The 20,224-nt window shown below is 39.4% G+C and overlaps 2 protein-coding genes across 2 annotated transcripts; one reads left to right on the forward strand and one right to left on the reverse strand.

Moving 5' to 3' along the window:
- The first annotated feature begins 5,849 nt into the window (after nucleotides 1-5,849).
- On the forward strand, nucleotides 5,850-6,845 carry LOC106971388 (olfactory receptor 1509). Its single transcript, XM_015068193.3, has one exon. It carries the CDS (start codon nucleotides 5,850-5,852, stop codon nucleotides 6,786-6,788), a length of 939 nt encoding a protein of 312 aa, XP_014923679.2. The 3' UTR covers nucleotides 6,789-6,845.
- Nucleotides 6,846-11,931: 5,086 nt separating this feature from the next.
- On the reverse strand, nucleotides 11,932-12,973 carry LOC106971389 (olfactory receptor 4E1). Its single transcript, XM_015068194.3, has one exon. It carries the CDS (start codon nucleotides 12,877-12,879, stop codon nucleotides 11,932-11,934), a length of 948 nt encoding a protein of 315 aa, XP_014923680.2. The 5' UTR covers nucleotides 12,880-12,973.
- Between the last annotated feature and the right edge of the window lie 7,251 nt (nucleotides 12,974-20,224).

The following is a 20,224-nucleotide window of genomic DNA, read 5'->3' on the forward strand; positions in this document are numbered from 1 at the left end:
TACCCCTAAAAGGACCTGTTACCATGTCAGAGGAAGTAGACATTCTTCTCTAATTTTCTTTGGTGTTCACAGAAAGTGGGCACTTTACTCCCACCTTATCTCTGTGATTAATTTCTCAACACTCCATTTATTAAGAAACTAGTCTTTTGATCTATTAGTAGACTAAACGATGAAAGCCTGGGGACACCTGGATGGGTCAGTTGGTGGAGCATGTGGCTCTTGATGTCAGGGTCATGAGTTCAAGCCCCACATTGGGCATGGAGCCCACTTAAAAAAAAAGTAAATGATGAAAGCTTTGAATTAGAAATAAAAGTTTACCTCAAGCCTTAAATCTTGATACATTCAACAGATAAAAAAGCTTTTTTTTTTCAAGAAATTTTCTTTTTAAAAAAGCCCACTGCTAAGTCGATAAAAGACATTTAAAAACTAATTTTCATTTGACCTCAATAATTTGAATTCAGTATTTTCTACTTGACATCTTTAGTTTGCAAGCCGTGAGTCCTTTTTTCTACACTTGAAAGTCCCCATCTGCCAAATTATTCATGGATCAGTCCATCTGTGAGTTTACTGGATTATTCAGGGAATGAGTGAAATTTGGTGGGCTTATAGCAAATGAGCACTGCACAGGTATCACTCATAACATCTCTGTGTGTACATTTCTTTCCTTCAGGTTTATTGGGCCATTACAATGTGCCTCACTTGTCCACATTGTTTCTTATGCTTCCTAAGCCCTCCAGACTTTTTCCCTCTTCCTTTTGGGAATGGGAAAAAGAGAAGAAAAGAGATATGACACAATAGACCAGCATGATGGTGGGCAAGGAGTGGGAAAGGCTTGAGAGGAGTAGAGAAAGACATATTGAGAAGGTTGAAAGAGGTCCTCTGCTTCTTTTCAGAAGGAGAAAAGAATGGAATCTTTAAAAATCAGGAGAGTGCTAAATCTCCTACTTCCAGTAGGCACTGTATACTTTTTCTTTTCAAAGTTAATTATTATTACTTATGACTATTATTTTTAATATACTTATTAGTTTTAATCACATATGTTTTTGTTTTTATGGACCCTTTAGGTCAGAAACTGCCTAGCATTTCTTGAGGGGCTCTGTCGTTTTGGAGCGTGGAAGTCTTAGTCCCATGGCTCAACATAGTGTGGGTTGGGTTTTGGGATCTCATTCATTGTTGAGCACAAGTTTTGGGTATGTAGCAGTAAACAAGGCAGATCTAGTCCTTGCCCTCAAGGGGTTTATATTTGGAAAGGCAGACGATAAACAGAGATGTAAAGAATTCAGGTGATTTCAGGTATTTATAAGTGCTACAAAGGAGATGCACTAGGAGACTGTGTAATTAGAGAGTGTTCTTTTAGCTATAAGCATCAGGAGAGCCTCCACATGGGAGTGATATTTGAGATAAGACCTTATTAATGAATAATAAGGGTGCCTGGCTGGCTCAGTCTGTGGTGAGTTCAAGCCCCACATTGGATGTAAAGATTACTAAAAAATAAATAGATAAACAAACAAACTTAAAATGAGACAGAAAAAGCCATGACAAGGTCTGAGGGAAGAATGTTCTTTGGGTACAGATCCTGCTGGGGCATTCACTAAATAGTGTTTGATTGATCAGTGACTCCTCACTTTCTTTCATCAACTTTTTTGTGGTCTTTGTTTTAGGTTGTGTGTAAACACATGACCTACATTTTCTCTGGTCTTTTTGGGATATTTTCTCAGAGATTGGTAGGTATCAGTGAAAAGAATGGACTTTTTATATATACATTTTAAGTGCCAGGCAATATGTAGTAACACTTTTGTAACAGTTCTGTGAAATAGGTTCATAATTTGAGTTTGCACAAATGAGAAAATTGAAGCTCAGGGAGGCTAAGTAATTTTTCTAAAGAGACTTAATCCCAGAGTTAAAACCTCAACCCACCTCTTTTTATTTACTTAACTTTTAAAAAAGATTTTATTTTATTTATTTAAAAATTTTTTTTTACGTTTTATTTATTTTTGAGACAGAAAGAGACAGAGCATGAACAGGGGAGGGTCAGAGAGAGAGGAAGACACAGAATCTGAAACAGGCTCCAGGCTCTAAGTTGTCAGCACAGAGCCTGATGTGGGACTTGAACCCACAGGCTGTGAGATCATGACTCAAGCCGAAGTCGGACGCTCAACTGACTGAGCCACCTAGGTGCCCCAGATTTTATTTTTAAGTAATCTCCACACCTAACATGGGGCTTGAATTCACAACCCTGAGATCAGGAGTCACAAGCTCTACCAACTGAGCCATCCAGGGACCCCATTATCCCACCTTTAAAAAAAAAAAACAGAGCAAAAACTCTTTTTCCCAGCACAGTGTAGATTCTTCTGGTCTGAAAATATAGCAGCTACCATCTGTTGCCCCTGGAAACAGACTAAGGCCATCAAGGGAATTATCCTGGCTTTGCGAATTTCAGCCAATCCCAAGATTCAGTGCCTCTCATTAGATTCTTCTAAAGTAAAATGTACCTATGAGCTTCAATTTTTAACGACCATTTTCTGTGCTACAGAGCCCCTAATGAAGCTAGAGATTCTTCCCATCTCCTTGCTTCTCTTTTAGTCTTTTCAACAGGAGACCTGTATATTTGCTACATCTAATCATGTATAAGAGATGCACCTAGTTCCTATTTTATAGCTCAGAAAACTGAGGTTTAGGGAGGTGAAGGCCAAAGGTCACAGTTATTTGAATTCGTTGAATGTGCTGTTGTGACAAGCCTCTTTCCTCTTTTTCCTAGAGGAAAGCAGAACAGCTCTTGGTTCCCTGCTGCTAGGGCATTGCTGACCAGGAGTTTATGGGAAAGATCCTCCCCATTTTAAGAATACTGTCTTAGAAGACACATAACCAGATTATAAACTCTTAGACGTGGAGAAGGAAAAATGTGCTCATGATCCCATGAAGTGAGCATTTTCATTTCTTTTCCTTTTTTCCCAGACACATGCTTTTATCACTTTGCTTTTTCAACAAAGTAATCCGTGCTTATTACACAAACCTAAACAGTTATAGAGTATAATATAAAAATTAATAAAATCTTACTATTCCTTTCAATTTGATACTTCCACAAGTAACTAATGTTAAAATAACTGTGTATTCTTCCACACCTATTTTCTATTCTTTTAAGAATAAATACACACACACATAATTCATGAATATGTAAGTGTATGTGTGTGTGTGTGTGTATATACGTTTGAGCCTATGCATGCACACACACACATCCCTTGATTCCCTCCCTCTGTTCCTTTGTTTGCTCCTTCTTTCCTTTTTCTCTCCCTTCCTCCTTCTCTCCCTCCCTCCCTCCCTCCCCTCCTGGTTCATATTATATTCATAATGCACCCATTTTACTTAAAAATATATTGTTGACATACCTTGAAGTTAATAGTTTGTGATCTCGGTTATATGTTGGAAATGCCAAAGAGCTTTAAAAGTACTGACAGGTCCAACCCTTAAAAAGCCTGCGTTAATTGTCTCAGGTGAGGCCTGTGCAGCAAAATTCAAGCTCCACCCCCCTCCTCCTCCACCCACCTCAGGTGGTTCTAATGTATGGCCATATCGACAACCACCGCTTTAAGTCAGTGTGCTCAATGCAACTCATTCTTTCTTTTTAATGGCTGGATAATATTCCAAATTGTGGCTGTACTAAAATTTATTTACTTATATCTCTGTTAATAAATATTCAATTTGTTTCCAGTTCCTTGTTTTGCTAAAAATGCTTCAATTAACATTTATCCTTAATTACTTATTCCTTTATTTCTATGAAATACAATCCTAGCAGTGGGCTTCTTGGTTAGAGGTATGGGCATTTAGAATTTTGATAGGTACTGGCAGGTCATTTTCCAAAAAGGTCTTGATAATATCTACCTCTAATAACAGTCTATAGCATACTCAGCTTCTTATTCCTTTGCCAATCTGAAGAGAGACAGAAAACATTTTTTTAACTCACTGCTGAAGTTGAGTATTTTCTTATTCATACTTATTTGTCATTTGCATTTCTCTTTCTGTGATGTGCCCTTTCATACTTTTTGCCCATATTTAATTGTCATTTGTTCTTTCTTGTCATATTTTAAGAGCTCTTTAAATAATAGGAATATTATCCTTTTTTGGTCATATATGTTACAATATTTTCTTCTAATCTACTCTTTGAATTTTGATAATTTATATGGCACTAGTATATTTTAGCAAAAAAAAATATTTTTAAGTAGGCTTCACACCCAGTGTGGAGCCCACCACAGGGCTTGAACTCATGATCCTGAGATTAAGACCTGAACTGAGATCAAGAGTTGGATGCTTAACCGACTGAGCTACCCAGGTGCCCTGTGGCCTGACACTCATATGAGAGAACACACACACACACACACACACACACACACACTGAAGCAAGGGAGAGGAAGGGAGAGAGGGAGAGAGAATCTTAAATAGGCTCCCTGCCAGGCAGCTTGGGGTTTGATCTCATGACTGTTAGATCATGACCTGAACCAAAATCAAGAGGCGGACGCTTAACCGACTGAGCCACCCAGGCTGTATATACTTTAAACTGTTGAGAATGCATAAACAAATTTTATCTCATGTCTTATTCTTCATAATATTTCAAAATTTTTCATATTGGCAATCTGTTGTTACTACCATTCTTAATGGCTGCGTGTAATTCTATTCAACTTCCACTCTATTCATTTAAGCTTCAAAAAAAAAATCCAGTGACTGTTATTTTAAATAATGCTGTAATTAATATTTTCTTGCATTTAGCTTTTTTGACAGTTTGGATGCTTAGGAGACTCCTACAAGTGAAGTAGTTGGGTCAAGAATATAAATATTTTTTATGGTTGTGGTAATTATTTCCTAAACTCTGTTACAGTTTTTGGCTGGCCAATCAATATAGAACATTAGGGGCAAAATAGCTTTAGTACTTATACAACAATATCTCCTAGAGGACAAATCATATTACAGAATTAAAAAAATTAAGTTTCTTAAGTCATTTTTTAGCTTTATGGTGAAGGAAGAATTATACTTTTTTCCAGGTTATCTAAGAAGGTAGGTTCAGTTCAAATAAAAGTGTTTTTTTTCGAACACCTGCTGTGTGCAAGAAGCTGTACCAAGTGCCGCAAAGGATAATTCTTATGTAGTTATTGCTTTTTAAGAAAATTTCAATTTAATGGGGGAACAGAAACAAATGTATTATTTTCTTTTCTTTTACAGTTCAGTACCATCAAATAGGTATGAAAGAGAAGAGATAGGATTTGGTTGTATCAGCAAAGTTTTCTTAAAGGAGGAGGTAGCATGGCCGAAGCGTAATAACCTGCTTGCCTGGAGAGATGAATACATAGGGGGAAAAAGGAGGATCCCAGACTGGAAAAATAAATAAGTAGCAGACTGTTGCAGGCTTTGCATGTACATTTAATTTGATAGGAAGGGGGAAATGGTGAACGATTTTAGTTGGGAGTCGTATTTTGTAAGATTAATTTGGCATTATCTGTGGATTAGACTGAAATGGAAAAAGCCAGCTAACTACTGGCTAAGCATTTTGGGCAACTTGTTTATTCCTGTAAGGTTCATTTATCTCGTCTGCAAGCCAGAAACAATAATGCCTATGCCATGGTGCAGTTGTGATTAAATAGAATGGTGTATATAAAGTGCCTGGAATGACTCCTGATATATCATGGGTATATTGTAACAATTGCTTTTAAGTTGGTCTTATATTTTATATGCCTTGATAATAAATAAGCAACTCATATGGGAATGTAGTCACTTCAATTAATTCTACTTGTATACTATTAAAGCTAAATTAGCTTTCATGTCCTTTTTTTCCCTTGCAAGGTCCTTTTGAAACTCATTGGATGGATGCTCTAAATCAAACAAGAGTGACTGAATTTGTCTTCTTGGGACTCACTGATAAGTGGGTGCTGGAGATACTATTTTTTCTGGCATTCTCCGTCACATATGTATTAACCCTTTTGGGAAACACTCTCATTATAGTTACTATAGTCTTTACTCCACGCCTCCATACCCCCATGTATTTCTTCCTGAGCAATCTGTCCTTTATTGACATCTGCCACTCATCTGTCACTGTGCCCAAGATGCTAGAGGGCTTGCTTTTAGAGATAAAGACTATTTCCTTTGATAATTGCATTGCACAGCTCTTCTTCCTACATCTGTTTGCTTGTGCTGAGATCTTTCTGCTGACCATTATGGCTTATGATCGTTATGTAGCCATCTGTGCTCCATTGCACTATTCTAATGTGATGAGCATGAGGGTCTGTGTACAGCTTGTCTTTGCTCTCTGGTTGGGGGCTACTGTTCACTCTCTGGTGCAGACCTTCTTGACCATTCGTCTACCTTACTGTGGCCCCAACATTATTGATAGCTACTTCTGCGATGTGCCCCCTATCATCAAGCTGGCTTGCACAGATACATACCTCACGGGAATGCTAATTGTGTCTAATAGTGGAACCATCTCCCTCACCTGTTTCCTGGCTTTGGTCACCTCTTACACGGTCATCCTGGTTTCTCTTAGAAAACATTCAGCTGAAGGGCGCCGGAAAGCCTTGTCTACCTGTTCAGCCCACTTCATGGTTGTAGCCTTCTTTTTTGGACCATGTATCTTCATCTACACTCGGCCAGACACTAGCTTCTCCATTGACAAGGTGGTATCTGTCTTCTACACGGTGGTCACTCCTTTGCTGAATCCTCTCATTTACACCTTGAGAAATGAGGAGGTAAAAAGTGTCATGAAGCATCTCAGACAGAGAGTTTTTTTCATGAAGTCAGGTACATGATGGGTTTGGAATTACAAATATAATTATGGCCATATCTTTAACAGTAAAAGTAAAGAACAAAATTAATAGGTAAAATGACACGTTGGGGTGGCTAGGTGGTCCAATCAGTTAAGTATTGGACTCTTGGTTTCGGCTCAGATTATGATCTCACAGTCATGGGTTGAGCCCCACATTGGGCTCTGCTCTGGCAGTGCAGAGCCTGATTGGGATTTTCTCTCTCTACCTCTGTCTCTGCACCCCCCCCAAATAAATAAATAAACAAACAGCAACAACAATAAAAAAGAAAGTGTCAAAGTTTTATGATGATAGCTTTAAAAAATAAATAAAATGGCACAGAGAAGGGCAGACTTCTGTATTAAAGAGAAGGATTTATTAACTATTACTTATATAAAGGAAAAGATGATGGTGGAACAGATAAGGAAAAAGAATCTGGAAAAGTTCCAAGAAGGCTTCTGATTTCACTAGTAAAAGAACACAAGTTGGGGCATGGATTCAGTTTCAGGAACAAGTACAGTAGTGAGAGAACACATTTTCTTGATTTGTGGATTCTGTGGGCTATTGCCTCTGGGAAGCAATATATATCACACCTATGTTTTGTAAATTATAGTGGTTTCAAGCTTGCTTTCAGATTTATTTTCAGTGTGTTTATTTAAGCCTTCACTGATTTATATTGAATTGAGTTGTTACTTTGAAAGTGATTCTCTCATTATTCCTGGATCTATTTTGTATTTTTCATAGGACTTTTATTTGATAAAATCAAGGTGGAAATGTATAAAGAACTTATTTTAAAATAAGCTTTCTTGAGGTGAAATTTAATTACATAAAATGCATGCATTTTCAATGTACAGTTTGAGAAATTTTGACAAAGGTGTATATATATATATATATATACACCCATGTAACCATCTTTCCAATCAAGATGTAGAACATTTCCATCACCTCAGAAAGTTTCCGCAGTCCCTTCCCAGCCAATCCTTCTATCCCCACCCAAGCACCCAAAGATCTGATTTTTGTCACTATAAATTAGATTTGTCTTTCCTAGAGCTTCGTATAAATTGAATCATACAGTATGAACTTTTTCTGTGCCTGACTTCTTTTGCTCTGCATGCTGTTTCTGAGATTAACCTATGTCTTTGTGGGTGTTAGTAGCTTATGTTTTATTATTGTTGAGTAATACCTTATGGTATACCATACTTTGTTTATTCATTCACTTATTGATTTGGATGTTGTCTGTTTCTGACAATTGTGAATAAAGTAGATATAAATGTTTAGTTACGAGTTACTTTGGCCTCATGTCTTTGTTTCTCCTGGGTAAATACCTAGGAGTAGAGTAATTGGATCATATAGTAGGTGTATGTTTAACTTGTAAGAAACTACAACGCTGTTTTCCACAGCTGTTGTATGATCTTTTAAAAGTATTTTAGGGGCCATCAGGGTGACTCAGTCGGTTAAGTGAACGACTCTTGATTTCAGCTTAGGTCATGATCTCATGGTTGTGAGATGAGCCCCACTTTGGACTCTGTGCTGAGTATGGAGCCTGCTTAGGATTCTCTCTCTCTCTCTCTCTCTCTCTCTCTGCCCCTCCCCCTGCTCATGTATGTGCATACACACTCTCAAAATAAATAAACTTAAAAAAATAAAAATATTTTTAGTATTTATGTATTTATTTGTTTATTTTTTAATTTTTAATTTTTATTTATTTTGTTTTTATTTTTAAAAATTTGTAATGTTTTTATTTATTTTTGAGACAGAGGGAGACAGAGCATGAGCAGGGGAGGGGCAGAGAGAGAGGGAGACACAGAATCTGAAGCAGGCTCCAGGCTCTGAGCTGTCAGCACAAAGTCCGATGTGGGGCTTGAACTCACAGACTGTGAGATCATGACCTGAGCTGAAGTGGGACGCTTAACCGACTGAACCACCCAGGCACCCCTATTTTTAATTTTTTTAATGTGTATTTACTTTTTGAGAGAGAGAGAGACAGACAGATAGACAGAGCATGAGCGGGGGAGGGGCAGAGAGAGAAGGAGACACAGAATCTGAAGCAGGCTCTAGGATCCAAGCTGTCAGCACAGAGCCTGACATGGGGCTTGAAATCCTCAAATGCGAGATCATGACCTGAGCCAAAGTTAGACGCCCAACTGAGCCACCCAGTCACCTCTTTATTTATGTATTTTTAAGTAAACACTACCCCCACTGTGGGGCTTGAACTCATGACCCCGAGATCAAGAGTCTCATGCTCCACTGACTGTACCAGCCAGGTGCCCCCAAAGTGGTTGTATGAATTTTTAAATTTTTTTAAAAATTTTTTTTCAATGTTTTTTATTTATTTTTGGGACAGAGAGAGACAGAGCATGAACGGGGGAGGGGCAGAGAGAGGGAGACACAGAATCGGAAACAGGCTCCATGCTCCGAGCCATCAGTCCAGAGCCTGAGGCGGGGCTCGAACTCACGGACCGCGAGATCGTGACCTGGCTGAAGTCGGACACTTAACCGACTGCGCCACCCAGGCGCTCCTGAATTTTTTGATTTTTATTTTTTTAATTAAAAAAATTTTTTTTTGAGTCAGAGGAGGGGCAGAGAGAGATGGAGGGAGAGAATCTCAAGCAGGCTCTATGCTCAGAGAGGAGCCCCATGCGGAGCTTGATCTCAAAATGTGAGATCATGACCTGAGCCAAAATCCAGAGTCAGATGCTTAACAAACTGAACCACCCAGGCGCCCCCAAAGTGATTGTATCATTTGATACTCTCATCAGAAGTATATGAGTTTAACATCCAACAAATTGGTATTTAATTTTAGGCATTCTTGTGAGTGTGTGGTTTACTTGTCATTTCCCTAATGACTGATGATGCTGTGAACCTTTCAATTTGCTTATTATCCTTTAATATATCTTTGTTGTGATGTGTCTCTTCAGATATTTGATCATTTATTATTTTTTTGTCTTCTTGTCACTGTAAGAGTATACAACAGTATTTTTTGTATAGTCTGGATATAAGACCTTTGTTGCATTTGTCCTGGCAATATTTTTTCTCACTCCATGGCTTGCTGTTTTATTTTCTAAATGATATATTTTGAAGAGAAGTTTACATTTTGATTAAGTTCTTATTTATCAATTTTTTACTTTTAAGATTGATGCCTTTTGTGTCCTAAGAAATCTTCACCTACTCCAAAGTCTCAAAGATTTTCTCCTGTTTTCTTTTAGAAATTTTATAATTCAGCTTTAAATTTTAGGTTTGTGGTCCATTGTAAGTTTACTTTGATATATCATGCAAGATAAGGGTTGAGATTTGTTTTCCCACCTATCTAGTTGATACAGTACATTTAAAAAGACTTGTTTCCCCATTGTGTTACCTTTTTAAGTCAGTTGAGCCTTGAGAGGACATAAAAGTATTCTTTTCACCTCTTCACTATCATCTGTCACCATTCTCTGCCTTAGAGTCTAAACTATAACCACATTGGTCTATCATTTCTTGGACCACGCCAGAGTTTTTTCCAACATATGTCTTTACACCTGCCATTTCTTCTGCCTAGAATGTTCATCACTCTCTTTTTTTCATGCTTGGCTTTTTTTCATCTTTCAGATCTTAGCTTCAATGTCATTTTGTCAAAGAGGCCCTTAGCACATAATAGGTGCTTGGTAAATATTTTTTTTAACTTGTTTTACTTTTTATTTTTTTGAATTTACATCCAAATTAGTTAGCATATAGTGCAACAACGATTTCAGGAGTAGATTCCTTAATGCCCCTTACCCATGTAGCCCATCCCGCCTCCCATAACCCCTCGTGTAACCCTCAGTTTGTTCTCCATATTTATGAGTCTCTTCTGTTTTGCCCCCTTCCCTGTTTTTATATTATTTTTGTTTCCCTTCCCTTACGTTCATCTGTTTTGTCCCTCCCTTAAAGTCCTCATATGAGTGAAGTCATATGATTTTTGTCTTTCTCTGACTGACTAATTTCACTTAGCATAATACTCTCTAGTTCCAGCCACGTAGTTGCAAATGGCAAGATTTCATTCTTTTTGATTGCCGAGTAATACTCCATTGTATATATATACCACATCTTTATCCATTCATCCATTGATGGACATTTGGGCTCTTTGCATACTTTGGCTATTGTTGATAGTGCTGCTATAAACATGGGGGTGCATGTGTCCCTTCAAAACAGCACACCTGTATTACGTGGATAAATGCCTAGTAGTGCAATTGCTGGGTCGTAGGGTAGTTCTATTTTTAGTTTTTTGAGGAACTTCCATCCTGTTTTCCAGAGTGGCTGCACCAGCTTGCATTTCCAGGTGCTTGGTAAATATTTATCAAATGAATAAATAATAAGATACCCCCATTCAATTGCTCTGATGGCAGATTTTTCCTGAACACCTGAGGATATCAATAACTTCAATGGCTCAAGTCTTCTTTGTACATCACTAAGTCATAAGCAAACTCACTTTGCCTGATTCACTAGTGTTTGCCAAGCTATTTAGGCAAGCTTCTGAGTGAATGATGTGGTCAAGTGCTACTCAGCAATCTGAAGGTTTGTTTAAACTTTGTTTATCACCCTAAGACAAAAGCAGGAAAAGGTGGCATGGTGTAATGAAAATAGCATGAGTTCATGTGGATACACTTGACTTACCATTCTGCTTCCATCATTTCCTAACTGGGTGACCTTGGGCATGCTGTCTGCTCTCTTTGAGCTTGAGTTTCATCATTGTAAACAGGCATAACACCTACCTCATAAGTTGTTCTGAGAATGGAGTAAATGCAGAGTGCCTAGAACAATTTCCAGGACATGGAAGATATTAAAAATCCTAACTACTGCTATGGTTGTCAGATATTGGGCCAGAAGACAATTTCATAAGTCATCTAGCCTGATGAACGTTAGGTACCTTATTCTTTGCAAGGCATTTCTTTGATTAGGAACACCAGGCATGTTAAGAGCTTAGACATTGAAGGGCGTCTGGGAGGCTCAGTTGGTTAAGCGTCTGACTCTTGGTTTTCGCTCAGGTCATGATCTCACGGTTCGTGTGTTTGAGCCCCATGTCGGGCTCTGTGCTCACAGTGCAGAGCCTGCTTGGGATTCTCTCTTTCCCTCTCTCTCTGTCCCTCCTCTGCTCGATCTCTCTCAAAATAAATAAATAAACTTAAAAAAATAGTTATTTTTTCCCTCTCCCCTCCAACCTTCCCATTAACTTGTTCAAGGCATTTTTCATGTCTTCATTTCTAAGAGTATAGATGATGGGGTTCAGCAGGGGGGTGACAGCGGTGAAAAACACAGCCACCACCTTGTCCTCAGGGAGGCTGGTGGATGGGCGGGAATAGATGAAGATGCAGTGGCCCAGGAATAATGTGACCACTGTAAGGTGGGCTGCACAGGTGGATAAGGCCTTCCGCCTGCCTTCGGACAGCTGCTGCCGCAGGCTAACCAGGATGACTGCATAGGACACCACAAGGACCACGAAACAGACCACAGAGATCAGCCCACTGTTGGAGATGATGAGGATTTCAATGATGTGGGTATCCGTGCAGGCCAATTTGATCACCTGAGGTACGTCGCAGAAGAAGTTGTCGATCTCATCGAGACCACAGTAGGGCAGCTTGATGGTGAGGGAGGTCAGTGTGATGGAGTGGATGGTTCCCCCTGTCCAGAGGGCCACAGCAAGAAGCACACATACTTTCCAGTTCATAACTGTCATGTACTGCAGGGGTTTGGAAATGGCCACATACCGATCATAGGCCATGATGGTGAGGAGAAAGATCTCTGTGCAGGCAAAGAGGTGCAGGAAAAACATCTGAGTGACACAGGCATCAAAGGAGATGAGCTTCTCTTCTGACCATGTATCTATCAGCATCTTGGGGACTGTGACAGTGGAGTGGCAGACATCGATAAAAGACAGGTTGCTGAGGAAGAAATACATAGGGGTATGGAGCCGGCGGTCATAGGTAATAGTTATGACAATGAGGATGTTCCCAATCAGTGTCAGGACATAGAAAGTGAGGAACATGGCAAACACAGCCATCTGCACCTTCTGATTTACAGATAAGCCTCTAAGTCGTATATATGTGATGGAAGAGGTTTGATTGAGTAGGCCGGCCTCTTCCATTCTCTTTGTTGGACACTCTGTCAAGAATTAGGAAAAAAAATAACACTTAGCATCTGCATCAATCATTTGGTCACTTAATTTCTTCTTTGTTTGACTTTTTCCTCCGTCAGTATCTTATTTTAAAATCCCTATTCAGCACCTTAAATCATGCTGGACACATAGTAGGTGCTACACACACGTTTTTGGAATAATAGTGTGTAGAATCATGATTCACCAAGAGATATAAAACAACCTTGGAGAGGGGAGGACTTATGTTTAGTTATAAATCTTTACAGGAGAAAAAATTAAGATTTTTCTACCCCAAGAGAATAACTTGCTCAAACTCATACAAATCCTGGCTTTGAGCAGTTTTCTTTATTGCCTGTTGCCTGCATTTTTCACTCCCGCAAAATACTTGCTCCTCTGTTGGCTTCTGCCGTGACGCCCTGGGACTGTAATGGGAATGATCTGGTTTTCAGAAGGCAGAGGCTTTTCATCAAGCTGATGGACAACCAGCAATATGGCAATTTCTTTAGGGGAGGCTGGATAAAACCCAGGAAACCTTGGAGAATCTGGAGAGAGTGATGGAGGCTTGCTTTTGCTCCACCCCTCAGATAAGGGCAGACGTGCTTATTCTTCAGCTGCAGATCAAGGTCCGGGACCAATAGCCTCACCGTCCTCACTAGATTATCCTCAGCTCTTCTTAAAGTTCAATTCTGTTGTCTGACCCACAAGTAAAACATGGTTCTTTTATTTTCTTTTAAATTAGTTTCCCTTTGACCCAGGCCTCACTATTTAAAAAAATTTAGGGTGGTGCCTGGGTAGCTCAGTAGGCTGAGCATCCGACTTTGGCTCAGGTCATGATCTCACAGTTCGTGGGTTTGAGCCCCGCGTTGGGCTCTGTGCTGACAGCTGGGAGCCTGGGCCTACTTTGGATTCTGTGTCTCCCTCCCTCTGTACCCCTCCCCTGCTTGTGCTCTGTCTCTCTCTCTCAAAAATAAACATTAGAATTTTTAAAAATTTAATCATCCTGTGCTTATCACAAAAAGTGCACTCCTTCATCCCCATCACCTATTTCGCCATTCCCCCCGCCCTCCTGCCCCACAATAACCATCAGTTTGTTCTCCATAGTTAAGAGTCTGTTTCTTGGTTGGTCTCTCCCCCCTCTCTCTTCTTCCCCCCTTTGGTCCTTTGTTTTGTTTCTTAAATTCCACATATGAGTGAAATCATATGGTAATTGTCTGTCTCTGACTTTTCACTTAGCTTTATATTCTCCAGCTCTACCAATGTTGTTGCAAATGGCACAATTCCATTCTTTTTCGTGGCTGAATAACAGTCCACTGTGTATATATACCACATCTCCTTTATCCATTCATCAATCGATGGACACTTTTTCTTTTCTTTTTTTTTTTTTTTCATTTTTCAGGTAGAGAAAATGAGGCACAGAGAGGTAAAGCAACTGGCCCAAGTTCACAGAGAACTGTAGTAGGAGCTGTGCCTGGAGCTCAGGCTCTCTCTGCCCCTACTCTGACCTGACTCATTTATGTGATAATTAGGGTGCTAAGTGGAATGTGTCTTGGTGACCTGCCTCTTCCTCTCCCTCGTGCCCTAGGGCAGCTTGGTTGGGCATCTGTGGGGAGTCTCTCTTCTCTCCCTTGTCTTCATGCTGCTGCCTCCATGCATGGCCTGCCGAGGGTGCCCACCCACGCAAGCCACCCTCATGGTTCCTTAGGCCCTGTAATCCTGTGCTACCTTATTCCCATCACTGATCACTGCTGGTGCTTTACCTCATTCCTCAAGGCCAGGCTCTCTGACAGACAAATAAATCAACTCCACATTGCTTATGAAAAAAGACTAGAGAACGCTTTCTCTTCTGCTTCTAATTATCTTTCTTCTCAATTATTTCCTATTACTCATCCCGCTGGTCTGCTGACAGTGGCCCTTTTCATTGTCTATATCAGAGGAAAGACTATGGTAGTATCAAATTAGGGAACTAGCGAAGTAGAGCCATGGGAAAAGGAAGCATTTTGGGGCAGCAGAAGTATTTCAGGTAACATTTAAATTAAATTCATGGTGTCTAGAACTTAGAGTAATATTTATAGTAACATCTTAATGTAGTTATGGATTAACTTTACTATTTAGAAATTTTTCTTAGAGTGTTCACTTAAAGCTTCTGCTCCAGAAAGCTACGTTGAATGATTTACATCTGTTATCTTTTTAATTTATTAAGTTCCAAAAGAAGGATTGTAAATTGAAAGCTGAAGAACTGAGCAAGAATGGAGCCAGGAGTTTATTTTAAATCAACATGGAGGGGCGCTGGGGTGGCTATGTCGGTTAAGCCTCTGACTTCGGCTCGGGTCATGATTTCACGGTCTGTGGGTTTGAGCCCTGCGTTGGGCTCTGTGCTGACAGCTTGGAGCCTGGAGCCTGCTTCAGATTCTGTGTCTCCTCTCTCTCTGTCCCTCCCCTGCTTGAGCTCTGTCTCTCTCTCACAAAAATAAATAAACATTAAAAAAATTTAAAGCTCATACATAAAAAAAAATCAACATGGAGAATTTCACCTGCACAAATGGCAAAGGGTGTGCAGATTGAGAGCCTTAAAGACATTTGTTTCATCATCATCATCATCATCATCATCATCATCGTTTTTCTATTTCTTTGGAGCCATAGGAAAAAAATGCTTTGAAAAATGGAGATGTGCCCAACTGCAGTAGAAATTTGGTGTTGGTTTAGGTTGAGAATACAGTGCACAGAAGGAGAATCTACTGTCTATTGCATACGTTTCAGAAACATGGAGGAAAACAATTAAGAGCAAAAACAGAATAACACAAAAATGTCTATAAACACTCACCCTGGGTTGTTTCCGATGCTCCCAGCATCTCCAAAGAGAACTGAATCGTCACGGTCTTGTAATTTCAATATCAAATTATTTTCTAGTAGAAATAGCACAAATTTAAAGTTGGACAAATCAAATAACCCCATTTACCCTGATTTTTCCATGAGGATGGCCAGAATCCTTAAAGTTCCCTCGGGCTTTGTTCAGTGCTAGTAAGTCACAGTAAATATATTTCTGCAAAAATCATCCCTTCGTACCTATATTATTATCATATTTTTCAGTAAGTAGAGCATGTAACTCTGCCCTAAGATTTTCTAGAATTGGTTTCTGGGCAACTGAAGATGTGATGTAAGCATGGTATGTTTTTTGCACTTTTTCAGATGATATTGATGGCAGAATGATTAAAAGTAGCTACCAACCACTTTTGTGGGCCGTGCTAATTTACCAGGAGACCTCTAACACAGAACTGGACCTAATTATTCAGAACTAGTGTGACTGAGGCATTCTGTTTCCTTTGCAGCACATGCTCTATGTGTAAGTTTTATATTGCTAGCGTCAGATGGATTATTCCACCAAGGACTGAAGGGAAATCTGTCCAGGAAGAAAACAGCTGGGGCTGGCAGCTGCAGTGTTGGTATTTTTTTTAACCTGAATTATATAGGTTTTATATCCTTGGGACCTTTAAAGCAATGACATCAGCCTGCTATAGTCACTAGTTAGAAAAAGTTAATTCTGTGGGGACAAAAGTTACAGACCTTGCAATTGTCACTATGGGAATTTAATGGGAAAGCAAGACTTCTACCTCTAAATCTTTAGGATGTGTTTATACATCATTAAATGAACTACTATTTAGTGATTGCTTTCTATGTGCTAAGTATTAGGTGAGGGGCTTTTGTGTTTTCTTATTTACTCCATATAAAAACACAGAAATGAGGGATGGGCCATGGAGTTGAGATTTTAATCGGCTCTCTGCCAGAGAGGTCAAGTGTTTGAACTTCAGAGTCAGATTGTCTGAGCGCAGATTCCAATGCCCTAGATGTATGCATTTGGGCAAGTTATTTAACCTCTCTGGGCCTCAGTGTCTTATCCATAAAACATGAACAGCAATGGTAATTTTTTTTTTAGAACTCGTGAAGTTTTTGCAAAGCACGTGGCACTTGGCAAATATGTTGCCTATGCTAATACAATTATGCAATATGCAATTCAAACAATCAAATAAAAAAGCCACCATTGACTAACAGCCAACTCTTTTGGCAACATTTATTCATTGTTTTGTATACAATGAAAATGTAGAACCTCTTGCTCTAATTACCCTTTGGTTTTCTCTGTTTAGATATAAGAGCTTGGTAGTTTAAGTTGGTGAAAGAAGAATCCAAAGAAGAAGAATGAAGATCATAGTTGGAGTCTTTTTTTTTTTTTTTTTAAGTTTTATTTATTTAAGTAATCTCTACACCCGTCATGGGGCTCAAACTCACAACCCTGGGATCAAGAGCCACACACTCCTGACTGAGCCAGCCAGGTGTCCCCATACTTTGAGTTTGAATTTCAGGATTGTATAGTTTTTGTGGGATGGTTAGGATATATGAAATCCAGGGTGTGGAGTTAGAAGTAAGCCTTATAGTGGACTCTTCATGTAACAGTGTGTAGAACAGATGATGGGAATAGGAGGAACAGTGTCAGAAATTACCAAAAATTCTTATTCCTAAGGACTTGTGGCTTGGGCTACTTTTCCCCAGTTTTCTTGTTGAATTTGTTGCCATTGATCAGAGTCCAGACTTGACTGCATCGAAAAACCCAGAGCTTCCAGAACTTACAGATATTGCTACTTTGTCAATGAGGGGCTTGTATTATACTGTCACTTTGACAATTATGATATGCATTAGGAAGAGGGATATACTTACCGTACTAATTCTCAAGTATTTTTGGAACTGAGATACTTTATCATAGGTAAAATATACCAAGGATAATATAGAAAATGATGTTCAATTGGTTATAGGGCAATTACTTTAGCCACTGTCATTGATAACATGCAAGGTTAAGAAATTAATTTTTGACCTCCTAACATACAGTTTCTGTATTTTCCCCCTTCTCGGTAGTCCTGTCTCCCTGGCCCACTGTTTCCCTCTCTGCCACTTAAGTGTCCCTCCCAGGCTTTTCCTCCCTGGAAGTCCCTCAATGCTCCAACACTGTGTGTTCCCATTCTCTCTGCAGAATAAATGAAAAGAATTGTTTACACTTGCCTAGCACTATAGAGCTTGCAAACCTCTTTTGCACTCATTCATTTATTTGATCTTCACAATATCCCCGTGAGGTAAGAGCGTTATAGAAAAATTAGACTTGGCATTGAGTGATTTTCACAGAGTTTATATGTTAGGTAAGCATCTGAACCAGGGCTTGAGCTCAGGTCTTCTGCTGTTGAATTTGATAACTTACTCTATTACCTCACTTGGATACTGTACCTCATAGAGCAGCAACACTTGAAAGATGTGCTTGTTGAATCACATAGAGATTTTTCATCAGTGTAAGGGAAAGAGGACTATTTGGTATTCTTTGATCTTACTGATTCTTTCCTTCTTCCCATTCTATTTATTCTCTTCATTTGAAAAGATCATTTGAGGGGCGCCTGAGTGGCTCAGTCGGTTGAGAATCCGACTTCAGCTCAGGTCGTGATCTCATGGTCCGTGAGTTCGAGCCCCGTGTCGGGCTCTGTGCTGACAGCTCAGAGCGTGGAGCCTGCTTCAGATTCTGTGTCTCCCTCTCTCTCTGCTCCTCCCTTGCTCATGCTCTGTCTCTCTCTGTCTCAAAAATAAATAAAAACATTAAAAAAATTAAAAAAAAAGGAAAAGATCATTTGAAAAGTGATATGGTCCTCACTTATAAAAGATCACTGACTCTCTGCTAAAAGCAATCAATAAGCAGTCAATAACCCAGGGTATATGTAATATCATACTTATAATAGTATGAGATAAAAAGATCCATAAGAACAATGATTTGTTCCTATAAGGAATTTACAATATATATAGTGAATTAAGGTGACTTCTATCCTAGGATTCAAAGAAACCCATTGAAAAAAACTTTGAAGTGATGTCAGTAAATGAAATAAAAATTAGTGATGTAAAGTGAACTTCTTTTTTTTTTTAATGTTTTAAAATTTATTTTTGAAAGAGAGAGAGAGACAGAGCACAAGAGAAGGAGACACAGAATCTAAAGCAGGCTCCGAGCTGTCAGCACAGAGCTGATGTGGGGCTTGAACCCATGAACTGTAAGATCAGGACCTGAGCCAAAGTTGGACGCTTAACCAACTGAGCCACCCAGGTGCCCCTAACGTGAACTTCTTTCTCAACCTTCAAATCAACAGAACGTGCATATTCCGAGTGAGACCATCATTCTGTCCTTCACACAACTGTGCAGAAATCAGACCCTGGAAGGAAGCTACTCATCACCTATCTACCCCCTCTCAAAAGACACCAGCCAGTCTAATCTCATCAGTTCTTGTCTACCTACTCATTTCAATTCACAGCATGTTGGAACCTTCTGCTCGACCCTACATACCCTTATCTCTTTAGGACTTGGTACTTTTCTGAATCAAGCTCATACCCTTCTCTGACCCTGCAAACACTTCATTATGCTCCTAGCTAGCATTTTACAAGTAGAATCCTCAACCTCTTTTCTGTACATGACCTTTGTATTCCTGCTCTAAGCCTTCTTAAGTAGTGCACATTTTTTCTCCTATGCCAGGCCTCAAGTTTTAGTAGGTGCCCCCACCCCCCCTTTTTTTTACAGTTGTTGATTCAGATAATTTGTCTTTTCTCCTTTGCAACAATTCATATCCAGTGAAGAAAATTTTTTCAGACTATTCCACCTGTAACTTTTTCTTGTTGTATCCTCAATTTCCATCTTGGCCATTCCTCTGTCTTTCCAAACATTTTGGCACTTGTCATCTTGTACAGAGATGGTCCATACAGTACTCTTGTCCCGGTTTTTTGATCTCCACCTCACCTCAACCACACGACAGTATAGATGGTCTCACCTTAAAGTTTGGACCACTACCTCAAATAGGCAATTTTACTACATTTTCCAGAGTCAAGTTACTATTTTTTACTCCATGGTGACTATTTTACACTGTCTTTAATAACCCCTTCTACTTTTTTTGATCTTAGCTAAAGACTTGCTTGTTATTTCACCTGTAATTATTTCACCTTATTATTTCAGTGAGAGATAGAAATAAGCAGAGAGAACTTTCACCCCATTCCACTGCTAAAGCCATCCACTGATTTGCATCTGAACTTGTAAACTCTGCCCACTCTTATAATGGAGATCCTCTTCTTCCCAAGGCCAGCCCCACCATTTGGATTTTGGATGCCATTCTTTATGTCTCTCGAGGACTTTGCTCCTGCAGTTCTCTGTCTCCTGCATCATCAAATTTTTGCCATTGTTGGATCATTCCCGACAGCACACGAACATGCAATAATGATTCCAGTATTGACGAGCCCTTCCTTGACTCCACATTCCTCTCCAACCACCACCTGA

The sequence above is a fragment of the Acinonyx jubatus genome, chromosome B3, assembly GCF_027475565.1.
Source record: "Acinonyx jubatus isolate Ajub_Pintada_27869175 chromosome B3, VMU_Ajub_asm_v1.0, whole genome shotgun sequence".
In the NCBI taxonomy this organism is placed as follows: Eukaryota; Metazoa; Chordata; class Mammalia; order Carnivora; family Felidae; genus Acinonyx; species Acinonyx jubatus.